This window comes from Tenrec ecaudatus, chromosome 5 (assembly GCF_050624435.1).
Source record: "Tenrec ecaudatus isolate mTenEca1 chromosome 5, mTenEca1.hap1, whole genome shotgun sequence".
Taxonomy (NCBI): domain Eukaryota; kingdom Metazoa; phylum Chordata; class Mammalia; order Afrosoricida; family Tenrecidae; genus Tenrec; species Tenrec ecaudatus.
The window spans coordinates 70,816,980-70,839,831 of record NC_134534.1 but is presented as its reverse complement, the minus strand read 5'-3'; the positions used below and the strand labels follow the sequence as shown (position 1 = coordinate 70,839,831).

The following is a 22,852-nucleotide window of genomic DNA, read 5'->3' as shown; positions in this document are numbered from 1 at the left end:
CTTCCTGCTAAGTAACTTTTAGCATCATCTCTCTATGAAAGGGGATTTTAATTCTGACCACAAAGCCTATTCCTTTTCCAGGATCTGTATAATTAGTTATGTTCAAGTTAGGAATTCTGTGTTGCATGCCTGCTGTGTAATTGAAACGACCCTTTGTCTTCTGCAAAGGTTCCTAGTTCAGCGTGTTGTACTTCAGACCCTCTGTGTGTATTCCCTGAACAAAGGATTTAACGAGTTGGAAGGCTGTTTTCTTAACCACTGCGGATTCGTTGTTGTTGCCAGGGGTCATCGAGTTGGTCTATGTATGTACTCACTTTAATAGCATTTCCTCATTGATTTTAGGACAGTGAAAATTCCAGATTCCGCAGATGGACTTGGGTTCCAGATCCGGGGATTTGGCCCATCCGTTGTCCATGCGGTTGGAAGAGGTAAGAGTGTCATCCTGGCTGGTAAACAGCTTTCCAGCATAATTTTTGTAGGACAGGAATCTGTTCAAAACATGCTTAATTATGTTGCGACTGAACTTTTCTTTGGTCTTAATTTTTAGCTGTATTAACTCTATGCTTAAGTACATTCCTGAAACCAAAGGGCATATGTTTAAAGATTCTTAAAAATTATAAGGGTAAAATTTTGACAATAAATGTCTGGCACCACTCAATCTTCCTTTCGGGATACTCCAGTTTAGCCAAAGGCAAAAGTGATTTTAAGGGTGTCTACATTTTTCTATGACTGAAAATCCTTTTTCTTGTTTAATTCACTGTGGTAAGTTTCCAGTTTAAAAATTATTTGTGAGTTACATAACTTATAATTCTGTAATTCCTTTATGTACTCTATTAAACCAGGGATAAATCTAACCATTCATTTTAAACCAAATAAATCCAGTGGGAAAAAAGTTATGTTTTAGTTTAGTGTATTTTTTGATTGATAAGCAAATCAGCCACAGACTTCTATTTTCATGTTTTGTTCATTTTTTTAAAAATTACTTCCTCCTGTAACTAGTACATAATTTGCTGCCATGGCGAAAGGTATCACTATCAGCTTAACAAGTCAGGGCCTTCTCTGTCAGGGGATCACCTGCATCTCATTACTCAGACATACAGACCAACTTTAGGTGGTCACTCCAACACTAGACAGGCAGAATTTGAGAGCACATTACTATCAGCACCAAATGTACCCAGACTATTGTAGCTGCACTTCTATTTGATTATAGAATGGTTTTCATATATATATATATTTTTTTTTTACTTGAAAAGCTTATTTTTGAAAAGACACAGATTGGTAGACACTTAAACTTTTTCAACAACTCATTATTATAAAAACAAAGGGGTTATTTACATATTAAATTATTTCATCATCAATAAGTTAAATAGTGTCCATTTGTATTCTTACTACTGGAACATAATTGAAAACATGAATGAATCCATTTGTGCCTGTTGCCTTATGATGTCATCCCCTGTCACAGTTTCTTCTTCTTCTTCTTCAACCCTTTCCCATGATTACTCACCAGAATTTATCATTTTCTCTTGAATGAAAAAATCCCAAAAAACCCAAATCATTCACTAGCATGCAGTCAATTCTGACTCATAATGACCCTTTGAGACAGAGTAGAACTCCATAGGTTTTCTGAGACTATAAATTTTTATGGGTACAGACAGCCTGACCTTTCTTCTGCTGTTCTGCTCCTGGTTTTGATGGGTTATTAGCCCATCCGTTGACTTACAGCACTACCAAGGCACCTTTCTAGATAAAATGTAACATTGACTTTTCATTTCCTTGGATGAGACAGTGTTTAGGATACATTTGGTAATGTAAATTCAAATTACCTATCTAGAAGTATTATGTATTAAGTTATATACTACAAAGTGATTTGTATATTAATAGAATAGTGTGTTAGACAGGATTCTCTAGAGAGACCAAACCAGATTGCTAGTAAATATATATATATATATTAAATATATAGTTAGATAGATAACACAATAAATGAACCGTTAAATTATATACAGATAGATAATATAAGAAATGAACAGTTACATTATAAATTATAAAGCAGTGAGACACTAGCAGTCCTTTAAGCCTTGAGGGCCACCAGTTCCTCTTCTGTAGAGAGAGCTGGGCTATATATACCAAGGCAGCAAACAGCAAGGCAGGTCCCCAACTGTCATCAACTGCCGGTCCCCAGCTCCAGAGATGAACATTCTAATCATGTGGGCCTTAAGGGACCTTAACTTACAGTGACACAGTCCATAGGCTAGGTGTCCCCCAGGTAGTGTACCCTTTAAATTGAGGTACAGAACAAGCAAGGCAGCCGCACGCTGGTCCAATGACTAAAGAACGAGAGACAAGCAAAGCAAGGCTCACCGAGCCATTTATCTCTCTGCCCTTCAATTAATCCTACTTGTGTTTATTGGCCAGGCTGGCACAATAAACTATCTCAAATAGAGACCACAGAAAGTACCTGGGATTTGACCTTTGAAATCTAAAATCATAGTAATCCATCTTCTGATTAAAAACAACAAAAAACCTAATTGCCATTGAGTCAATTCTGATGCGCTCTAGGTTCAAATTGCTGCTTAAGGTGTTCTTGGCAGTAATATTTATAGAACCGGGCCTCAGACCGTTCTTCCCAGAAGCTGATGGGTGGATTTGCTCCACTGTCCTTTAGGTTTGCCGATGAATGCAGGCCATTTGTGCCACTCAGAGACCGACTTCCTTACTACCATTTCCTTTATGGTTTGCTACTCCCTTGATGGCTCTGGCTGGTTCTTCTTCTCAGTTAGGACTCTGCACTTGATGATGCCCTTCACTTTTTCTCCTGGTGCGCTACATTCCCCCTGCTTCTTAGCCAGCCGCGTCCTCAGGGTGAATGTTACCACCACTCTGGTCAACAAGATCAGAGCCCTGATATCCTGACATGGTAGCTGTTTGCAGCAGTTGACTTTCGCCTCAGATCAATACCGCCACCTTCTTGCCTTCTGGCACCTGGAGAAGGCACTCACGGTAATACAATTAGTACCAGTCCCACCCACTGACGGGCCGATTATGTTAGAGAATCCTGAACAAGCCCAGTTAACACAAAACCCAATAAGCACACAATTTCCTTCTTCTTGCCATACAGATATATATAGGACTTCCAGCCATCGTTATACACATCGATGGCTGTATCATTAAAGAATATTTTCCCATCCTGGAGCAAGAGGTCTCTTTTCAGAATTCAAAGATGATCTCTGTATAAATGCTTGCGAAAAAAGGTCTTTCTTGTGCCTTTTTGAACACTGTACTTACTGTCAGATGGTCTTTTTTCCCTGAATTTTCTATATTTTCTCTTTATAGCATTGTTATAGAACGGACAGTGGCTGTGGCTGTTATTTGTCTTTGAATTAATTTTGACTCAAGACAACCAGGAGTTTCAGAGGCTGTGTTATAAATGGGAGCAGATGCCAAGCCTTTAAAGGAAAAACTACTTGCCAAGACTTTTCTAACATATGAGGAATGATTTGCATCATGTATTTTCATTGATTTTATTCATCATATTTATTCGTGGTGCTTTATAAATATGCTCATCATATCAAATCATGGAAATTAAACAGTTCTAAAGCTGTAACTCATTCATATGTTACTTCCAAAAAGAATCCTCCATGCATATATGCACAAAATGAGTATTTGATTTGATCTGATTAATTCTAATTTATGTGAATACTTTAGTTTCTGACCTTTTGTATACATTTTGAACTCAATTTTTTCTTAGAAAATTTAGTCCTTATATAATTGCTAGTAGATAAGGTTTTTCCCCAACAATATTTGTATGTTCAAATTCTATGATTGACAATTTGAAAAGCAAAGATGCACGCTACCCCAGTATTGGAGAGTTTGTGGAAGGTGTAGAGATAAATAAGACATATGTTTCTGACTTTCTAATTTTTCTAGGATATCTGTGTATTTAAAAATCAGATCGAACAGGCATCGGAATGATAAAATAGCTCATTGACATTTTAAAGATCATCTTGCAATAGCCCTTTAAGGGAAAGCTTGTGGAGACAGGAAAACATTCTGTAATCTCAGTTTGAAAGTGAGCTGCAAAGCACACCCTTAGATTTGGGGCCATTTTTACTTTTAAAAATGTCTATATGTAGCAGAACTGTTGCCACTTCAATATTCTTCACACGTCCAGTTCGGTAACATGAATCATATTTCTCTCACACATCTCCTCTGACCACTTATAAAGTGCGCTCTCGCTACATTTGCCTTTTCTAGGTATTTGGTGCATGTGCGAGTCACTCAGCATTGTTCCCATTTGTTTTCAAAGGGACTGCGGCTGCAGCAGCTGGCCTTCACCCTGGACAATGCATTATCAAAGTCAATGGAATCAATGTCAGCAAAGAGACCCACGCCAGTGTCATTGCCCACCTGACAGCCTGCCGGAAATACAGGCGGCCTGTGAAGGTATTACACGTCTCACATGCTCTGGTTTAGCTCTAGAATTGATTGAGATCAGGTGTGTTTAAGTGGTACTATGTTATCTTGACAGTCTCCTCACCTGTTTTCAAATGGCTCTGGCGTGGTTTTTGTTTTCCGTGGGATACCAGTTTCCAGATGCCAACTCTGATTATCAAATTGAAATCTAAAAGTTTCAACTGATTTCTTGATCTTTGTGATTACTTTAGAATTTTAATTACCACCGTGTCTGGGTCAGCATATGGTCGTTAAAAATATTTGAACTTGATTGTTTTAAGACCACAACGAAAAAGTAAAACTTCTGAACTTTACAGGATCTGTGATTAAATAAATGATAAACCAGATGACTTGGTACCCAGAAGAATTGCAGGGTATATCTAGAACTTGGAAAACCCAGAAGAAGAAATTGTTCTTCCAGTTTTCATATTGTTTTTATTCATGAAAGTATTTGTTATACTAAGATGCATGACTGTAAGGAGAGCCTTTAAATAGCTTCTGTAATTATGGATGCTTGTTTCCTTGAATTGAGATTCTAACGTGTGAATTCAACTAGAATTTGTAGTTCATTTTATGATATATTCAAGGCACATAGGCCATAGGGGAATTATATTTTAATAGAAAATATGTGTTATACATTATCATTGTCATTCATGTTCTATAAATCTTTGATACTGTTATTCTTTCTCTTTCAAATTATATTTTATCTTTTTAAACAAACTGGAGGAATAAGTGAGGTCTCTGAGACAGATTCTGAAACAAATATCCACTTTTGAAAGCACTAAAATGTCTGGATTCCCCTCCCCCTTTTATTTCCAGCAAGATTCCATACAGTGGGTTTATAACAGCATTGAAAGCGCCCACGAAGACCTTCAGAAGTCTCACTCAAAGCCCCCTGGAGATGAAGCAGGGGATGCCTTTGATAGCAAAGTTGAGGGTGAGTTCCTCCTTGCGCACTCATTCTCGGGTTCAACGTTGCTTATTCCTTTTTGCTTTCTTGTATCTGTTTTCGGAGTCTTGGAGGCCTGCCGGGTTATGCTTGGGGCTGCTAACCAAACAATCCGCAGTTTGAAACCACCAGCCTCTCTTCAGGAGAAAGATGAGGCTTACTGAGCACATAAAGAGTTACCGTACCAGAAACCCACAGGGACAGTTTTACTCAGCACCTAGTGGTTCCCTATTGGGCTGCTAACGGAAAGGCCAGCAGTTGCAAACCACCAGATGCACTTTCGGAGACAGATGAGGCTTTCAAGTGGTGTCAAAAGCTAGTCTCAGAAACCCACAGGGGGATGTTCTATCCTGTCCTATAGGGGTGCTAAGAATCAGAATGGACTCTCTGTCAATGAGTTTGTTTGTTTGTAAAGTCACTCTGAGTTGGAAATGATTTAATGGCAGTGAGGTTATTTGTGCCTGTTATTGTTGTCTTAGGTGATGCTGAATGAAACACTGCCTGGCCTTACAGGAGTTGCTGTGTCTGAGTCCATTGTATATTCTGTCAATTTAGGTCATTGAGAGTCTGCCTTTTACCACTAGCCCTCCACTTTACCACGCACGAGGTCTATTAGTAGAAGCATCGGTCAGAGTCTTATTGTCAGAGTCTGATTTTTGCCAGTGCCTTCTGTGCAGCTTGGACTTTTTCCTTCCTTTTCTGTGCCTAATCCGCGCCACTTCCTCATGTTATTATCACCACGATTGCCATTTCAAGTGAAGCCCAAACCAAATCCCTTTCCACCAACTAGATTTCAACTGATGGCAACCCCACGTGTTACACAGGGGAGCTGCTCCATAGGGTTTTCTCGAGTCTTATGATTTTGGGAAAAAGATCTCCAGGTCTTTCCCCCGCAGTTCATTGTTTGAACATTGCGCCACCAGGTCCAGTAGTCAGGCACAAAGTGTTTGTCTCACTCTTTCTTGGCAAATGCATACGCAATAACTAGTTACTAACATGTGATCACCATATCCTGTTTGTTGGGCACTTTTCTAAGCGAGATATGAGTTTTCCAAAAATTGTTTCCAAAAATTCATGGAAAAAAGAACTTATAAGATGTTGGAAAGTTTTCACAAACTTTTTGAAAATTCCTCTTATCTTAATCAGTCCTCGAGAAGAAACCCTCACAAGGTAGGTGGCCTTATTATAGTGGAAGAAACGAAATAGAGGCAGGTAGGCGCTAAGTGACTTGTCCAAGATAGTAAGTAGAATGATGATGCAAACCCAAGTCAGTGTTTGTTCCCTCAGTTTAAGTTTAACTGTCCTTTAGAACCCTACTGTCACCGATGAGTGGCATCCACATCACATTTCAATGACCAAACCCACTGCTGGCCAGTTGACTCCGACTCACAGGAGAGAGCAGAACTGCCCCTGTGGGTTTCGGAGATGGTAAATCTTTGCAGAGGGAAAACGTCTTTCCCCACGAATGGGCTGATGGTTTCCAATGGCAGACCTTGCAGTGAGCAGCCAGGCTCTTCAACATGATGGCACCCAAGCTCCTTTGGAACTAGACATTAGCATGGTTTTGTGGTCACTAGCTCAATTCCAGGACACAGTGACCCCCTATATTAGCCATGCTCTACAGAGTAGCTGACCTGGGTATGCATCAACATATGAGTAGACTTGGTTTCGAGCCACCCTTTCTTTTAAAATACACTCTTGATTTATGTGACTTTTACCATTTTCTGCGATTGACATTAGTGAAGAGATGAACTGGTCTGAAGATGAAGAGAAAGAAAAAAAATGAATGAGAGTGCTCAATCAGAGAAGAAAAGGGCATTTTCCCAGGTAGGCTTTAGGACAGATAACCGCAAAGTCAGCTGTTCAAATCCACCAGCTGCTCTGTGGAGAGAAAGAGCAGGCTGTCTGAACTTTCAGGGATTTACTCTCTTAGACACTTTCTCTAGGGTGGCTATGAACTGGAATCTACTCAATAGCATTGGGTTGGTTTTGAGTGTGACTATTACAGGACTAAATTGTTTTAAATAAGCCATTATTGTTTTTGCATATTTAACATTTACTGGTTTTCTCTCATACCAGTTTCTTACTTAGGCTTTCTTTTTTCATTTATTTAAGCCCATTTAATGATTGTAGGCCAAGAAGTTATGGACAGATATTCATATGGAAGTATTTTTACCATGAGTTTTAAGGGATTTTCTCAATGAGCTATTTCTGTAAGAGGCTGAATTGGAAAAGATTGGGAATTTTCTCTGCTGAAAGAATGATTCTTCCATCTCCTTAGTGCTGCTTCATTGTATCTACCTCTATATTTTTGTTAATTTGGGGAAATATTTATGCAACATTTGAGGAAATTTTAGCAATCCTAACTTTAAATTATGCCTAGTTGTAGGTAGTTGTAGGGAAAGAAAATCAAGTTATGTTTATTGTATTTATATGGGCATAATTATGTATATTTATCCACAACTCAGAGTAAGTTGTACAAACATCAGACTAGTTATGTTAGAGTAAAAAATAAAATTAACCAAGATTACTCAAATTAACTAAAATAAGCTTGCAAATTAACCAAATGTAACCAAATTCCACCCAAGCATATTATTTTCCAAAACATTGGAATTTTAGCAAAAATATTTTACATCGTAACATGAGTAGATGATTCCATTTAGGGCATCAGATTTAGGTTTTCTTTAAAGAAACATTGGTGGTGCAGTGGGTTAAGTGTTGGGCTGCTAACCACTAGGTGCAAAGGTCAAACCCACTAGCCAGTTCATGGGAAAGTGATGAAGCTCTCTGCATTCTTAAACATCAGTCTCAGAAACACAAAGAAAGAGTCAGTGTATTCTGTCCTACAGGGTCACTAGGAGTCAGAATTGATACAGTGGCAAATGGGTCTGGTTTTTGGGGGGGTTCAAAAATTAACCAAAGGGACTCAATTATTTTGAAGAGACGAATGAACTCAAGTTAAATTGCCTTTAACCCAGAGGTGATTGACAAGTTCAACACCATGGCCATCATTGAGGGGAAGAAGGAGCACGTGAGCCTGACTGTGGACAACGTGCACCTGGAATACGGGGTCGTGTATGAATACGATAGCACCGCGGGCATCAAGTGCAACATGGTGGAGAAAATGATCGAGCCCAAAGGGTTCTTCAGCTTAACTGCCAAGGTAGGAATGGTCCTCGAAATAAACACTTCGTTCTTAAGAAAAGACCCCTGCATTGTAATTTTGTGATCATTAAAATGTTGTGCATGTTTTGGCGTCCAGCTCGTGAAACTTCATTTGTAGTTTTCCTTCTCATTCCTCAATGTGTGCACACTCTTCTTTTGCTTGTCTCCTTGGGGGGCAGGGTTAGATGGGACTCTTGGCTGGGTGAGTGTTAGTTGATGGGCAAAGCCTTCTTCTTCTTCATCATCATCATATTTATTAAGTTTGCTACATTTATTCACTCAATATCAAGAATACCGTTCAAGTGGGTCTGTGTTTTTTAGGGTACATAATTCTCTGCAGATGATGTGAACCACAATAAGAAACCACACATTTTGAAGTCTCATGCTTATTTCATCACGTGTCAAGGAAGCGTAGGGATCAGGTTATGAATAGACCTTTGTACCTTTCTATTATTCTTATTTGGAAAGGGCATCCTCATTAGGTACCAAAACTAAAACCAAGATGGGGAGAAAGGAAGGGCTCTTCATCCAAATACGTAGGCCACCTATTAGGAAAGGGGACGGTGTTCTAGCTTAGCACCTGGCTCTCCCTGTGGAAGAGTAATCCATCAGCCACTCACTGTAGCCTCCTCAGGTCTGGGCTTTAAGCTCACACCTTTTTTATGTTCCCCTGTGAGAATTCAGATATTACAAGACATAAAGATGAGACATAACTTCCTTGTCTTTATTTCTTCAGTTTAATGCTGATTTTAAAGATGTATACTTCATAGATTTACCATTAGTAAGGTGTTTCTTTTGGGGGGGGTTTCATTTAAGTCTGACCAAATAATCTAGATAGATAAAACATGCTCTTCCAAAAGATTTATTTCTTTTGACTTTGAATTTTACAAAAAGCCATCATTTTCTTGATATGGTACAACTGTATGTATAAGGACCAGGCAGTGCTTTATTCTGTTGTACACGAGCTTGCGATGAGTGGTAAACAACTTGATGGCATCTGGCAACAACAACATGCTTAAGGAGGCTTCTAAAACGTTGTAGGAAATTTGAATTACAAGATAATGAAAATGTTCCGTGGATTTTTGAACCCTTTCCATATCTATTGCTATAAAATACATATTTTCAAAATGTAGCTTCCTTCCCAATGTGTTATGCTATTTAAGGGATCCACATAAGTGTACAGGAGCCCTGCTAGGTAGTGGTTATGAGTTGGCCCGCTAACCCCAAGGCCAGCAGTTCAGAACCACCAGCCACTCTTCTGGAGAAAGATGAGGCTGTCTGCGCCTGTGAAGAGCTACAGCGTCCCACACTCACAGAGGCAGCGCTGCCCTGCCCTCCAGTGTTGCAGCATGGGCATCCACTCAATGGCAGTGAGCTTAGCTTTGGGTATGTGTTTGCGATCATATTATTATCATGATTTTATCTCATTTCTCACTATTTCAAGTTTACAACATTTTATGGTTAATTTTTGCATGGTAGTTGCATAAGCTCGTGTTCTGATGTCATTTCCATTTGATCAATGAAGGAAAGAATGGAAAAGAAGCTAAAAATGTAACCAAGATCGCACTACTAATGATAGCCAGCTTTGATCTCTAGAGTAGTGATTAAACAAACACTTTCTTCCATGTTCTTTGAGATAGGGAATTGAGGGAGCCTAAATCAATATAACATTTATACGTTTTATATGACATTACAAAAATACAAGGTAAGGAAGAATATTATCCTTGTAATCATTGGACTTTCGTCAGTGCTACATACACATGTCCTACATGCATCACGGTCAGTTCATAGAAAGCTCTCAGCGATCAACACTACACGTGCACGTGTATGCATATCCCCACCACACACACAGACACCCAAAAGCTGGTTTACAATTGCTTCAAATAGTCCAACGAATTCACTGATAGAAACAACATGTGCACGATTCTATCTTATGCTTCTGTCAAAGAGAGCTCGGACAACCCAGGGAGCAGGTACTTGCACTTCAGCAAGATAACCCCTTCCCTCCCTTGTCTCCCTTCCTCCAGCCGACAGACATGTGCTAAAATTCACTGTGCTGGGCTTGCAGAAGTAAGTAAGGGCGCTATTGGCCTTCTTTATTCTTTGTGGTTCTACTACCAAATTGATTAAAGCTTAGGACATGCGTTCCCACGCGGAGCATACTGAGCTATCCAGCAGGGAATCTTTGAAGTCCTCCCACTCGCTCCAGCAGAGGTTTTAGCCAGAAGAAGGCTAAAAGGGCGCTCTCTGACCTGCCATGCTTTCCTGAATGCACACACGTCAGAGAGCTGCTAAAAGATAAACACCAACCAAGGTCAACCTATGGTGTTCAACTATGAAAATTGTGTTTGGCTAATGATGAAGTTTTAATATTTTGTCTCATTTTGTTGTGTTGTGTTGTGTGCGTATGTATATGTGTTTCATTACTACAGATTCTTGAAGCCCTGGCTAGAAGTGATGACCACTTTGTACAAAGCTGTGCCAGTCTTAACTCTTTAAATGAAGTGATTCCTACCGACCTTCAGAGTCAATTCAATACCATTTGCAGTGAAAAAATTGAGCACATATATCAAAGAATATCCAGCTATAAAAAGGTGAATAATCTATGTATAAATCAATTTAAATATCTTTAAATAATTATAATGAAATAATAGATAAAATAATTAATGTGCAGTTATTATTTGAATATCAAATTTCATTTCATTCTTAATTTCTGTGTTCAGTGTAATTAAAAAACATTGACAAAGTCATATTTCAGGTGTTTTTTTTCCTTAGTGGTATGATGACTAGATGATTTTTAAAATTTTTAGTCACTTTGGCTGCAGTTTTATTGAACATGTTGATGGGGGAATTAGCTTGCAGGGTGTGGGGGTTTCCCTGAAAAAAGAGTGGGGAAATTAGGGATTGCTCTTTGCTGTTGGGTGCAAGTTAGTGGTGACTTAGGATTGTGTTGCTGTAGAGGAATTCATCAAACCAAGATATGTGTAGGCAACCAAATAGATGTGGTTTTATAACCATTTGGTTGTGGTAGATGAAGAGCTCACTCTGTCTCTAACAACAGCAGCCAACGATGGTAATAAACTCACTAGTGGATAGGTTGTGGGGAAAGAGAGTTACCGTAATACTGGATTTCCCCCAAGATGTTGGGGATTTTCAAACGCTTCCTGGTGACTAAGTAGGGTCTCCCATGTACCGAGGAAAGTGGTGGTGACCTGATAAATGGGTGGTGTTACCCGATGGTAAAAATAGCATAAAGCAGAATTAGAGAACATTCCCTTTCTGCACATTACTGCTTGAGCCTGGAAAGAGCCTTGTGCACTGACTCCTATCATCTTGCTTATTTCTTAGGTAGATGAAGGCGTGGCTTAAGGCCACAGGTAGCACCCTGGGTACGAGTCCTATAGAATGTGGTCTCATTTGTTTTCACTTAAATTTGGAATTAACTATGGTCTGTATATTTTAGAATACATTTTCCCACGATAATTTCTTGATCATGAACATATTCAAAATGATTAGCAAGCATTCTCAGTAGATAAAGAAGCAAGGTGACTAGGAAATATTTCAAGCATCTTTCCTTTTTGAATAAATCTAGGTTCCTCTCAGCATTCCATCATCTGCAATTAGTCTGTGGGTCAAATTCACTTCAACAGAACCTATAGTGCTTGTAATTATAATTTTTAATTTCTACATCTTTATTGTTAAGATTATTTTTTCCATGTGACTGTGTTAGGCACCTCCTCTGTACACAATGTCTAAGGAAACAAAAAAGATGTATACTGAAACAAAAAATCTCAGAAGTCTGCCTTTATTTAATTTTTCCCTCTGAATGTTTCAGGCTTTAAGTGATAATTGCCGGCTGTTGTGATAGCCAGGCCGCTGTGATTGTGATAGTTCGCTTTGCTGGCTGTACCGGCTACAGGCGTGTTCAGCACTTGTGGGAGAGAAGTTGGAACCTTGCTGGTGACTTGAATGAGTCCTGCCCAGACCCTTATTCTCTGTGGTGCAGACTGTGTGGGTGGGTGGCTCAGATGGACAAAGAGGCACTATTTGAAGGAATATTTTTACCCCACATTGTCTTTAAGACATGTCTTATTTCTGGTCTCATACATTGATTTTAGACTTATTTGGGGCATGGAAGATACATTCTAAAATATAAATATCTGTCAGCATTCAAGGTATAGTGCCCGTTTACACAAAAATGTTACAGGCAGAAATCACAAGTTTTTCTTTGAACATTCCTAGTACATTTAGTTATTATTGCTGCATTACCTTCAGACCGATGAACTGGGGTTTAGCGCTATGAACTGTGGGTAAAATCCTTCCTCATGTTCCTGCCCCTCATGCAGCCCTCTATAACCAGGCCTTTATCTCTCCATGCCTGCTGAGTGTTTGCACTGAAATTGAAATGAGAGACTTGGTGGACATGAAGGCTCAACTAATATTTCTGTATTATTTTAATCAGCGACTATATAATTAGAGCTAAATATACTTTTATTTAAATTATTTATATTTAACACTTTATGATTTTTAAATATTTAAATTATTTAAATTATTCATGAGCAAACTGTCAGTGTTTTCAAAACTTACTTTCACTTCCAAGAATTGATATTATTACTTTCCTAAATATCACCTATATTAAAAAAATGGTTGCTTCCCTTAACCCCATGCTATTCTAACCAATCGTTCCATTTCTCCGCTTTCATTACAGAGCTCTTGTCTGTATCTATTGTCTTTACTTGTTGACTACACCTGTAGTCTTTGCCTGTGGTGAACACCTATCGTCTATACCTTCTGTCTCTCCGTACAGCTAATGTTATACCTGTCATCTATAATCTGTGGTCTAGATCTGCTATCTATAGCTGTTGTGTGCACCTGTGGTCTAGACTTACTGACTGTCCCTGCTGTCTCTATCTGTTCTATACCTGTTGCCCACTACTGTATTAATCTCACCTTTCATTCTCTGCAACACACTTCATTTAGGCTCTGCTCCTCTCCATTCAGTTGACATGTCTCTCATTTGTAATTTGAGCCATTGACCCTGAACCTTTGTTCAGCAGTTCTGTGTAACACCACACAAGCTGCCTTCCTTCCCCCCCCCCATTCTTGTTGGTGGCCCACTCACTGTCTACTTTTGTCAATCCCTCCTTCCATCCTGACTGCTTCCTGTGGCAAAGCTGCAGAGTGATGGTCTGAGTTTTTTCTTTTCCTCCCTCACCTCTCAATACCCTAGTCAGCTCACCTCCATTTGTGATTCAGACTTCAAATGTCCAAACCAAATCCCTGATCCTCACCTCTCATCACTTACCGCATCCACTGCCTTGTCATTCTCCAGGCTGTCATGCACTGTTCCCTCTACTCAGTCTAATAGCGTGCATTCATCCTGGACTCATGTGCCTCTGACACTGCTCTTTGGACTCTGCCTCCCAGATGTTTAGCCGTTCCTCTGCCTCTCGGCTCTCGTCTGCCCAGGGTGAGCCCACATCATTTTGCTCCTAAAGTTCTTTCCTCCTTCCCACCCTTGACCAGCGCAGCCTCGTTCGCCATGTTGGTGCATCGTACTGACAGTAACAGTCCGTCTTTGCAGTGACTCGAAGGCTTTACAACTCCCTGCTCTGTCTCCTCGGCCTCCCTTCCTCTGGCCCAGCCAGACTGCTCTTCCTGAGCCACACCGATGTCCTCCTCTGCCCCTCATTCCCTCTTCCAGGAGTACTTTTTCCAGACGACACAGTTATGTATCAGTAAAGAAAGGAAGACAGAATAAGTGTTCTCTTCCTCACTCTTAGTGTTAAAAGTAATTTTGCTATAGTTATTATGAAATCCCTTAGCAGTTTTGATGCTAGTAGCATGGATTTCAATCCAGTTCCACTTAGGTGCCTACTATGTGCTAGTGCGACACTAACCTGACTAGCTTCTTAGAGGGGATTTTGAAACACAGTTTACTATACATATAAGACAGTTCCTTTTCTAGTGGTCAGTTTATATTTGGAAGATGTAATTTTCACACAGCATGCTTTTTCTCCCTGCACATATTCATTCCTAAACTTGACCTAGAGGAGTTAGGCAGGGACCAGCAGTAGGTTTTATTTCCTCTTTGTTTTAATGTCCGACTTATTACTATAGTAATAGGATTAATTGATATGAGCACAGGGATAGTTTTCAAATATAAACATAGATATTTTTAATTCATATTCTTCATTTTATTAAGATGATTGAAAAAAGGGCAGTACTTTCACAACATCTCATCAGTGGGATTTGTCATTGCTGTCAGGTGCCGTTGACTTGGCTCTGACTCTTAGCAACTGTAGACACACACAGCAGAAGGAAACACGGTCTGGTCCTGCTTCATCCTCAGTCTTGTTATGTCTGAGCTCAATGTTACAGCCACTGTGGCAATAGGTCACTTTGAGAGTGGTCCTCTCTTTCTGAGCCTCTACTTTATCAAACACGATATCCTTGTGCAGAGACTGGATTGGTCTCTCTGGATTCTCTGCGTAGAAGATGAGGCCGCGTCTCACCATCCTCTTCTCAAAGGAGCGTTCTTGATGCACTTTTCCCAAGTCAGATCTGTTTGTTCCTCTTGCAGCCTCCAGTGCTTTCAGTATTCTTCACCAGCGCCCTAATTTAAATGCACCAGTTCATCTACAAGCTTCCCTCCTCCGTTTTCAGTTTCGCATACATTAGTAATCTTGTTAGATGCCTTTGAGTCCGTTTCCACTCACAGCGACCCCAGGCACAAGAGGAGGGAATGCTGCCTGCCCCTGGGCTGTCTTCGCAGTTATTGTCGTTGAGTCCTTGTGTCAGTCCATCCTGTACAGGGGCTTCCTCTCTTGCCCTGGGCTTCTACCGGGCATGTTGTCCTTGTCTAGGACTGGTTTCTTCCCTGATGATGTGCCCAGAGTACGTGAGATAAAGCCTTGCCTTCACTTGCATATGAGATGATTTAAAACGCCATGACTTGGGCATTTTAGTCTACTTTAGTCCTTAAAGTGACGTCGTTGTTATCCAACACTTTAAATAGGTCATGTGAAGCCGATTTGCTTAATGAAATTTGATTTCCTGACTGCTGCTTCCATCGGTGTTGATTTGGGTTCAAGTAAAATGAGATTCTTGAAAGATTCAATCTTTTTGATTGTTTGTTTGTTTGTTTGTTTGCCATGATGTTGTCCATTGGCTCATTTGCGAGAACTTATATTTTGAGTTGTCATCCATACTGAGGGTTTGGTTTTCATCCGTAAGTGCTTCGAGTTCTCTTCCGCAGGTTACCTGTGGCTGTCAGTTCTTTGTTTATGAAACAAGTCAAGTCGCTGAGACAGCTGTCTATAGGTCACGGACCCTGTGTCAGTGCCCTGGTGGTGCAGTGATGAAAGCACCGTCTGCTAAACTAAAAGTTGCTGCCTCGAACTCCCCAGGTGTTTCCCAGGAGTGACGTGCTCTCCTCGGCTTCCGTCAGCATTTCCAGCCTTGGAAGCTATGGCGACACATTTCCTCTGTCCGATTGGCTGATGACGAGCCAGATCCACTCAGCGCCAGCACACTTGGTTTCTGTTTGTGTTGGTGTGGCGGTCATGCTCCTACTTCGCTGGAGGTGATGAGACAAACATTTGTATGACCCTCAAAAATCTTACCCTCTGCTCAGTGTAAAAAAACTCAAATCTGATTTATAATTATATGAACGGATGTGAAAATGAAGCAGGGTGCTACAATCTACGTTATAGCCATGGAAATCAAATGTACGGTTGCGTTGAGGACAGACCTCTCAATAGGGATTGAAGGTTGCATAGGAATAGGCTTGTGAATGAGGAGAACAGGCCATCCTAGGCCAACTGAACAGACTGTGCAGAGGCCTTGGTGCGTGCGAGGAACGGAGTGAGGGCCCGAAGGACCACAGGGAGGTTGAGGCTAGCTGAGAGAAGTCGGCGAGCACCTGATTTTGGAGAGCTTTGAAACCATGGCAAGGACGAACTTAAAGGTAATCCCCCTGCAATGTTTTAACGAGTGGTGTGGCCATATTGGAAGTTGTCTGATTATCCCAGCGCCACTTTATTGTGAGTGGGGACAAAAGCATTGCTCACACCAGCCTTTCTGCTGGTCAGGACCCAGGTGCTCAACCTCGATTAGCCAGAAGCTGGAAAGTATAGTGGGATCTGTTTTTCATCCTGCTATGGGTCAGTACCATGGAATCTCAATTACGACTGATCCACAGACTCCTGCTTGGGACAGCTTCCAAAGTTATTTGGACCGAGCCTATATTCTTCCATCCTAAACTGAGCAGCAACTCGACTCTACGACTGTACTTTGCTTTCAATTCCCAGTTCTTCTCCTGGTGCCGTGGGATTCTCCATCAGACTCTGTCTTCTGCTATGTCTGGGGACTTGAGCCCTAGTACGTCATGCTGGTCACTTAAATTCATCGCTTTTAGCACCTAACTTGAAATGAGTTTCCAGAGAATCATAGATATTCCCTTCAGATAGCGCTTTGCTTTATTAAGAACATTTGCATTTTCAGATAATGATTTAATTTCTAAAAAGTTTTCACTTATTTCACTCGTTCCAGTTGACATGCTTTAATTTTCTTGTAATTTTTTCCCCTTCATGAATGATTCAGCGAAATGGTTGAGCTATTTTAATTGGATTATGCTTTCTTTCCTTCACAGTTTTCTCGTGTTCTGAAGAATAGAGCCTGGCCTACCTTTAAACAGGCCAAATCCAAAATCTCCCCACTGCACAGCAGTGACTTCTGCCCTACCAACTGTCACATCAATGTGATGGAAGTTTCTTATCCCAAAACATCCACCTCCCTGGGGAGCGCATTTGGTGTACAGTTGGACAGTAGGAAACATAATTCTCATGATAAAGATCATAAATCTTCTGATCAAGGTATGTGAAGCTTTGGAACTCTACCAAATGCCAGCCAGTTACTTATTTGATCAGTTATTACAGCTTCCTTGACATGTGACAGATTCTTGGTATATAAGCAAGTCTGGGCTTTTATTTGAAAGGATTCCTCAATATAAGAATTTGGATAATTTTGCATAAGCATTTACATAATGGAAATGGAATTATACTTTTACTTAATTTTTTCTCTTCTGAAAGAATGGTTGATCTTGCCCCTTTGATGGGCACAGCTTGACTTTCTATGAAAACCACTCATCTGAAATGGCCTCTGTCTTTGAGAAAAGTATAGAAATAGCAACCACACGAATATTTAATATGATTCAGCACAACTGCAATAGGAAAAATGCTCAGAGTGGTTTACTAAATTTTTACCTCCGTACAAGCTTTCATTCCTGAACTAAATTCACCCTTTGGTTGGAATTTTATTTTGTTTTAGCTTGACCCTCTCCACCCCCCAAATGAATTGGATTGAATTGTTACTGTATGTCCAAGGTAGTAAAAGTTACTGTGGGACAATTTTAACTTCTCAGGGAAACTGAGCCCGATGGTGTACATTCAGCACACAATTACAACCATGGCAGCCCCCTCCGGCCTGTCTCTGGGACAGCAAGACGGGCATGGTCTCCGCTATTTGTTGAAGGAAGAAGACTTAGAAACCCAGGATATCTATCAGAAACTGTTGGGAAAACTTCAGACTGCCCTGAAAGAGGTGGAGATGTGTGTTTGCCAAATAGATGAGTAAGTACTCTAAACTGCACTTTTAGGTTTGCCTGAGAGAATAAATATAGAAGACATGCCTTTTGTGACCCTAATCATTCTCACTTTAACTTCAGAGATGTTGTAGATTTGTGCCATCTTTATATATTGTGGCAGCTACATAATCTGTCAACTTTAGCGGAGCGGTGGAGTCTGGCCTGTCAATCAGGTCACAGCCAATGATGCCTCTGTGTGGTCATGGCCTTCTTCTGAGGATTCTGGGAACTCCTCTCTTCCCTCCTGGAAGCAGGACACACACTCTCTCAGGATTTTCCATGCACAGGCCTGTGATCTTCCTGCATTCGGCATCATTGCATGTGTTGTGTGAATCTGAAGAAGAATTTATAGACTGGTATCAGACATATGGGCTAATTTTGAACTTAGGGACTTAATCTGGACTGGGCTGGGATGTTTTCTTAATATTCAATTCCTCTTGGATATAAAACTCTCTCTTACACACGTATGTCTCTGGATTTCTTTCTCTAGTCAATCCAGACTCACACATAGATCCTCCTCATTCCAACATGTCCAAAAATTATACTTACATAAAAAATCAAATTTATATGAGTATTAACAAAGAAGTTTAAGTAAATCTTGGTTATTAAGAAACTTAATACCAAGGAGGAGAATGACAACACTCTAATTTATGTGAAATGGTCCAGCTATTACTATGCATTCAAATGTACTAGCTATATCTCAGAGTGCAAGAATTAAATAGAGAAATTGGTATGAAAGAGAAGATGTATGTGGGATAGGTCTTATGCCTGTTATATAGCAGGGTTAATATATATGCACTCAATAAATAGTGACAAATTTAATATTTGTCAAGTAACTGGTTATTAATGAGTAAATGTAAAGCTCTTAAGTAAAAGCCCCAATAACTATTTTTCTGCTCTGAGTGAATCAATGATTTCCTACGCCATAACATAAATACCTGTCGCAATATTGGAAAGTTTTAACTGAGAGATGGTGGGCACAGTTAATTAGAATTTTTCTATGGCTGTGATCTCAAATGCTACATTAAGGCATGAATAATTGGCCTGCTTGGGGAGACTGGCTTGCCACCTTATGACGTCAGAAGCATCCCTAGCTGGGTGCTACCTGCAAGGTGGGTGACTTAAGCTCACCAACCCGTTCTCAAGAGGGGCTCACTGCTCCTAGAAAGAATCCCTGTCCCGGAAACCCTGGATAGGCTTCCTATGGTCGGAATCGACCCCATGCTTGTAGGGTTGGTGGTTTTTAAGTGTTCAGCTGCAAATCAAACACTGACTGTTTACATCCACCAGCATTGACTCAGGATCCCTAGTAGCCCAGTGGTTTACACCTCGGGCTGCCAACCACAGGGCCAGCAGCAGGAAACCACCAGCTGCTCCACTGGAGGGAAAACGAGGCTCTCTCCTCCTGTAAAGCACTGCAGAGGCCACAAGCCAAAGGCAGTTCTGTTCCCTCCTGTAGGGACACGTTGGGTCAGAGTTGATTTGACGGCAGTGCGGTGTGCTTGCTCATCTGTTTGTTGAGAGTTGACTCTGAAGAAAGGCAGCGTCATCTGCTAATGGAGCACAGGGCTATTCTGCTCACTGGGAGTCACCATGAGTTGAAATCAGTGGAATGGTAACTGGGTTAGTTGTCTTTGTTTTGTTTTCTTTTTGACTTGTGATGATTGTTGACATCTAGCCCAGGTAGCCTAAGATAGCAAAAAGGAAGGAAGGAAGGAAGGAAGGAAGGAAGGAAGGAAGGAAGGAAGGAAGGAAGGAAGGAAGAGAGAGAAAGAGAGAGCGAGAGAGAGAGAGAGAGAGAGAGAGAGAGAGAGAGAGAGAGAAAGAAAGAAAACCGCAGGATTGGGAATGAAAGCCTGGATCCTAGTCCTGGTTCTGAGTCACAGTTTCTCATATATAAAAAACAGTATGAATAACTATAACTAATGACAACTTTGAATAAAAAATGATTTTTAAAAATAAGAAACATACAAAACATTCTCAAGATAGTGCCTGACATCATGTTTACACATCCACGCAAGGATAGGAATCACTGGCTATGCTCAAGGTTAGAAGAATCTGAAAATGGAGTAGATATGGGTAGATTGATGCTGGGACTGCAAGGACGGCCTGAAACATGGGCAGGCTGGTGAGGCGGGACAGGACGCGCCAGCATCGCATCCCGTTGTACAGAGTCTAGGGAGATTTGGAATTGCGACCTAACAATATCCAACCCCACTTAAAAAAAATACTTTCTTTATATGGTTGTTGATTTAGATTGATATAGGATGTCCATTATTTACTTCGCACGCCATTGTTGTCCAGCAAATTTAGATTCACAGTGGCCTGGCCACATGAGACAGAATAGTGCATCTGCGTTGTTTCCCGAACGCAGACTTTACAGAACCAGCCTGGCGCATCTTTCTCCCGAGCGGCTAATTCAGCGTTCAGCCGAGTGGGAGCTGCAAGCCATGGGAACCTGCATGTGGCTCTGCACTGAAACTGAAAAATATTTAAAGAATATGAGTTAGATAATGGTGATTTCATTGGTTTACAAAACTATATCTTGGCTCGAGAATAATTTCTAACTTGTTGTCAGGGGACAGGATTGACTTCTTTGTCTCAAAAGTCTGCAGACCTCTGTTCAAACTGCTGACCTTCTGGTGCACAGCTGAGTGCCTAACCGATTAACACCCAGGCTCGTCTTGCTTCACATGTATGTACATAATCCCACAATGCCATACCTAATAAAGTTTCCATACAACTTTTTGGAAATTATTCTAAGACTTTGTGTAATTAAATATTATACAAATGACATCTTGGCTGACGTCACTATTTTATTTTTTACCTTTTTAAAATTTAGAGATTAAAATCACATTAGATACGGCATATTTCTCAAGCTGTCAATCATACAATCAAATTGTGTGATTCTTTTGAATCTTGTCTTGGAGTGGCTTGCTGACAGAAGTACATATTTTGTGGCATTATGTGTTGCTTATTTAATGAAAGAGGTTTCATTATATGATATGTTCAATATTAGAAGTCTTGTCGTTTTCCTGAAGCATGAGAAGTGTACAGAGGAAGCACAAATCTTTGCTTAATAAGAAGGCCATGAGTAGCGGTATTTAATCATAGATCTGAGATCACAAAGGGATTTTGAGAGAACATCTGGACAGATCCCATATTTGCAGTTAGGCCAGGAGTTATTATTCCCACTTTTCAGATAAGAGCTTTGAAAATGGCCAGGGAGTTGATGTGCCTGCACTGACATGCTTGGGTACTAGCTCTCTGAGCACTCTGCCTGATGATTAACCAGACTCTCACCCGTAATCTAGGCTCTTCCTGAACCGAGGTATATTTTTAAGAAAAAAGGTTTTAGCCAAGAGATTCCCCTTCCTTGGCTTAAACCAGTGGTTACAGAAAGGGCTTATTTTAACCCAAACTGCTTTGAGGACTCACTACATTTCACCGAATATTTTCCACTCACAGGGTGTAAAGGGCTTGCACTGGACTCCTGGCCCAGGACATGGGCAATTTAGACCCATTAGAAGGCACCTCGAGGGCAAAAAGCCTCATGGTCTGCCTCTGTAAGGATCCATTCTTCTCTGTGACACATTGGGGTCCCCATGCATTAGAAGTGATGTGTTAGAAGTGATGTCCTTTGTTTGGTCTGTCTTTTCTGGTGGTATCAAAAACCCTTCCCCGATTATGCATGTTTATTAGAAAAGTTAGCAAAGGGGTCGACAATCGTCCTTAAACTTCCCTACGTGCAGCATGAAGTTTAATTCTAAATATAAATCTGCTCCCACATAGTTGGGTGTGCAAGTTAATAACTGTACAGCCGTGCAATCACCCATATGTCTGGATTCCCCCCATGGCCCTATGCATTCAGAGAGGCTGCCATGCAGCACAGCCTGGAAGATTATTTCAAGAGCTAGTTTTCAAGCCACATTTGCATCGCCTAAGAGTTATTCTTGGTCAGGCGGATATGCAGGTGCAGGGTGGAGAAGTAGTCCTAAAATGGGTTACTGTTTAAGGAGGATATGCTTAATCCTACCTCACGGCTTATCTGTCTATAAAAGAGCACAAGGCTGAACTTGTCTTAAGAGGAAGTCTGGTTACCCTGTTGCTTGAGAATTCCTCTGCAAAATTTCTTTTAGTGCAGAGAGATTTTTTTGAATCCTCCTAGTTTATCCATAGTAATTTTAACACCAAAGATGAAATTAGAGAAACTTGCTGTCTGGTCATGCATCACAAGATGATATAAATTTAATCAAGACCTTGAAATCCCTGTTGAGCTTTGAAGAGCTAAATGCTTTTGCCCATCAAAGAGGTATTTCCTTGGGCATTAAGATTAAGTAAAGGGAAAAAATAATTCATGGGTAGTCTGAAATCTTTGATGGGATTTTAAAATAGAGGGTGTGTGTGTTCTCAGAGGGAGGGAGGAGATACTGAGAGGGTTTGGGGGCATGGTGAAGGTAGTATATATGAAAAGAACAGACTTCATTTCAAAGATTCCAGATGTCCCAGAATGAAGAAATTGCTTCGTAGGACCTTTAGTGGTCAGAGGACGAGGGATGGTGACGCGAGTGGTAGAATCATCTTTGAGGTTTTTCCAACCAAGAACTTTGCTGGTAAATGTACAAAATGAGGGGTCAGCTTCA

The 22,852-nt window shown here is 40.6% G+C and overlaps 1 protein-coding gene across 2 annotated transcripts in view; it reads left to right on the top strand.

Moving 5' to 3' along the window:
- Positions 1 to 22,852, top strand: part of PREX2 (phosphatidylinositol-3,4,5-trisphosphate dependent Rac exchange factor 2) — a 322,717-nt gene that overhangs the window by 150,404 nt on the left and 149,461 nt on the right. For both annotated transcript variants that reach the window (XM_075549599.1, XM_075549600.1), the window contains exons 19-25: positions 343 to 428; positions 4,304 to 4,440; positions 5,269 to 5,386; positions 8,377 to 8,561; positions 10,996 to 11,157; positions 17,217 to 17,439; positions 17,988 to 18,195. In XM_075549599.1, coding sequence (XP_075405714.1) covers positions 343 to 428; positions 4,304 to 4,440; positions 5,269 to 5,386; positions 8,377 to 8,561; positions 10,996 to 11,157; positions 17,217 to 17,439; positions 17,988 to 18,195 — 1,119 coding nt within the window. The remainder of the gene's footprint in view (positions 1 to 342; positions 429 to 4,303; positions 4,441 to 5,268; positions 5,387 to 8,376; positions 8,562 to 10,995; positions 11,158 to 17,216; positions 17,440 to 17,987; positions 18,196 to 22,852) is intronic.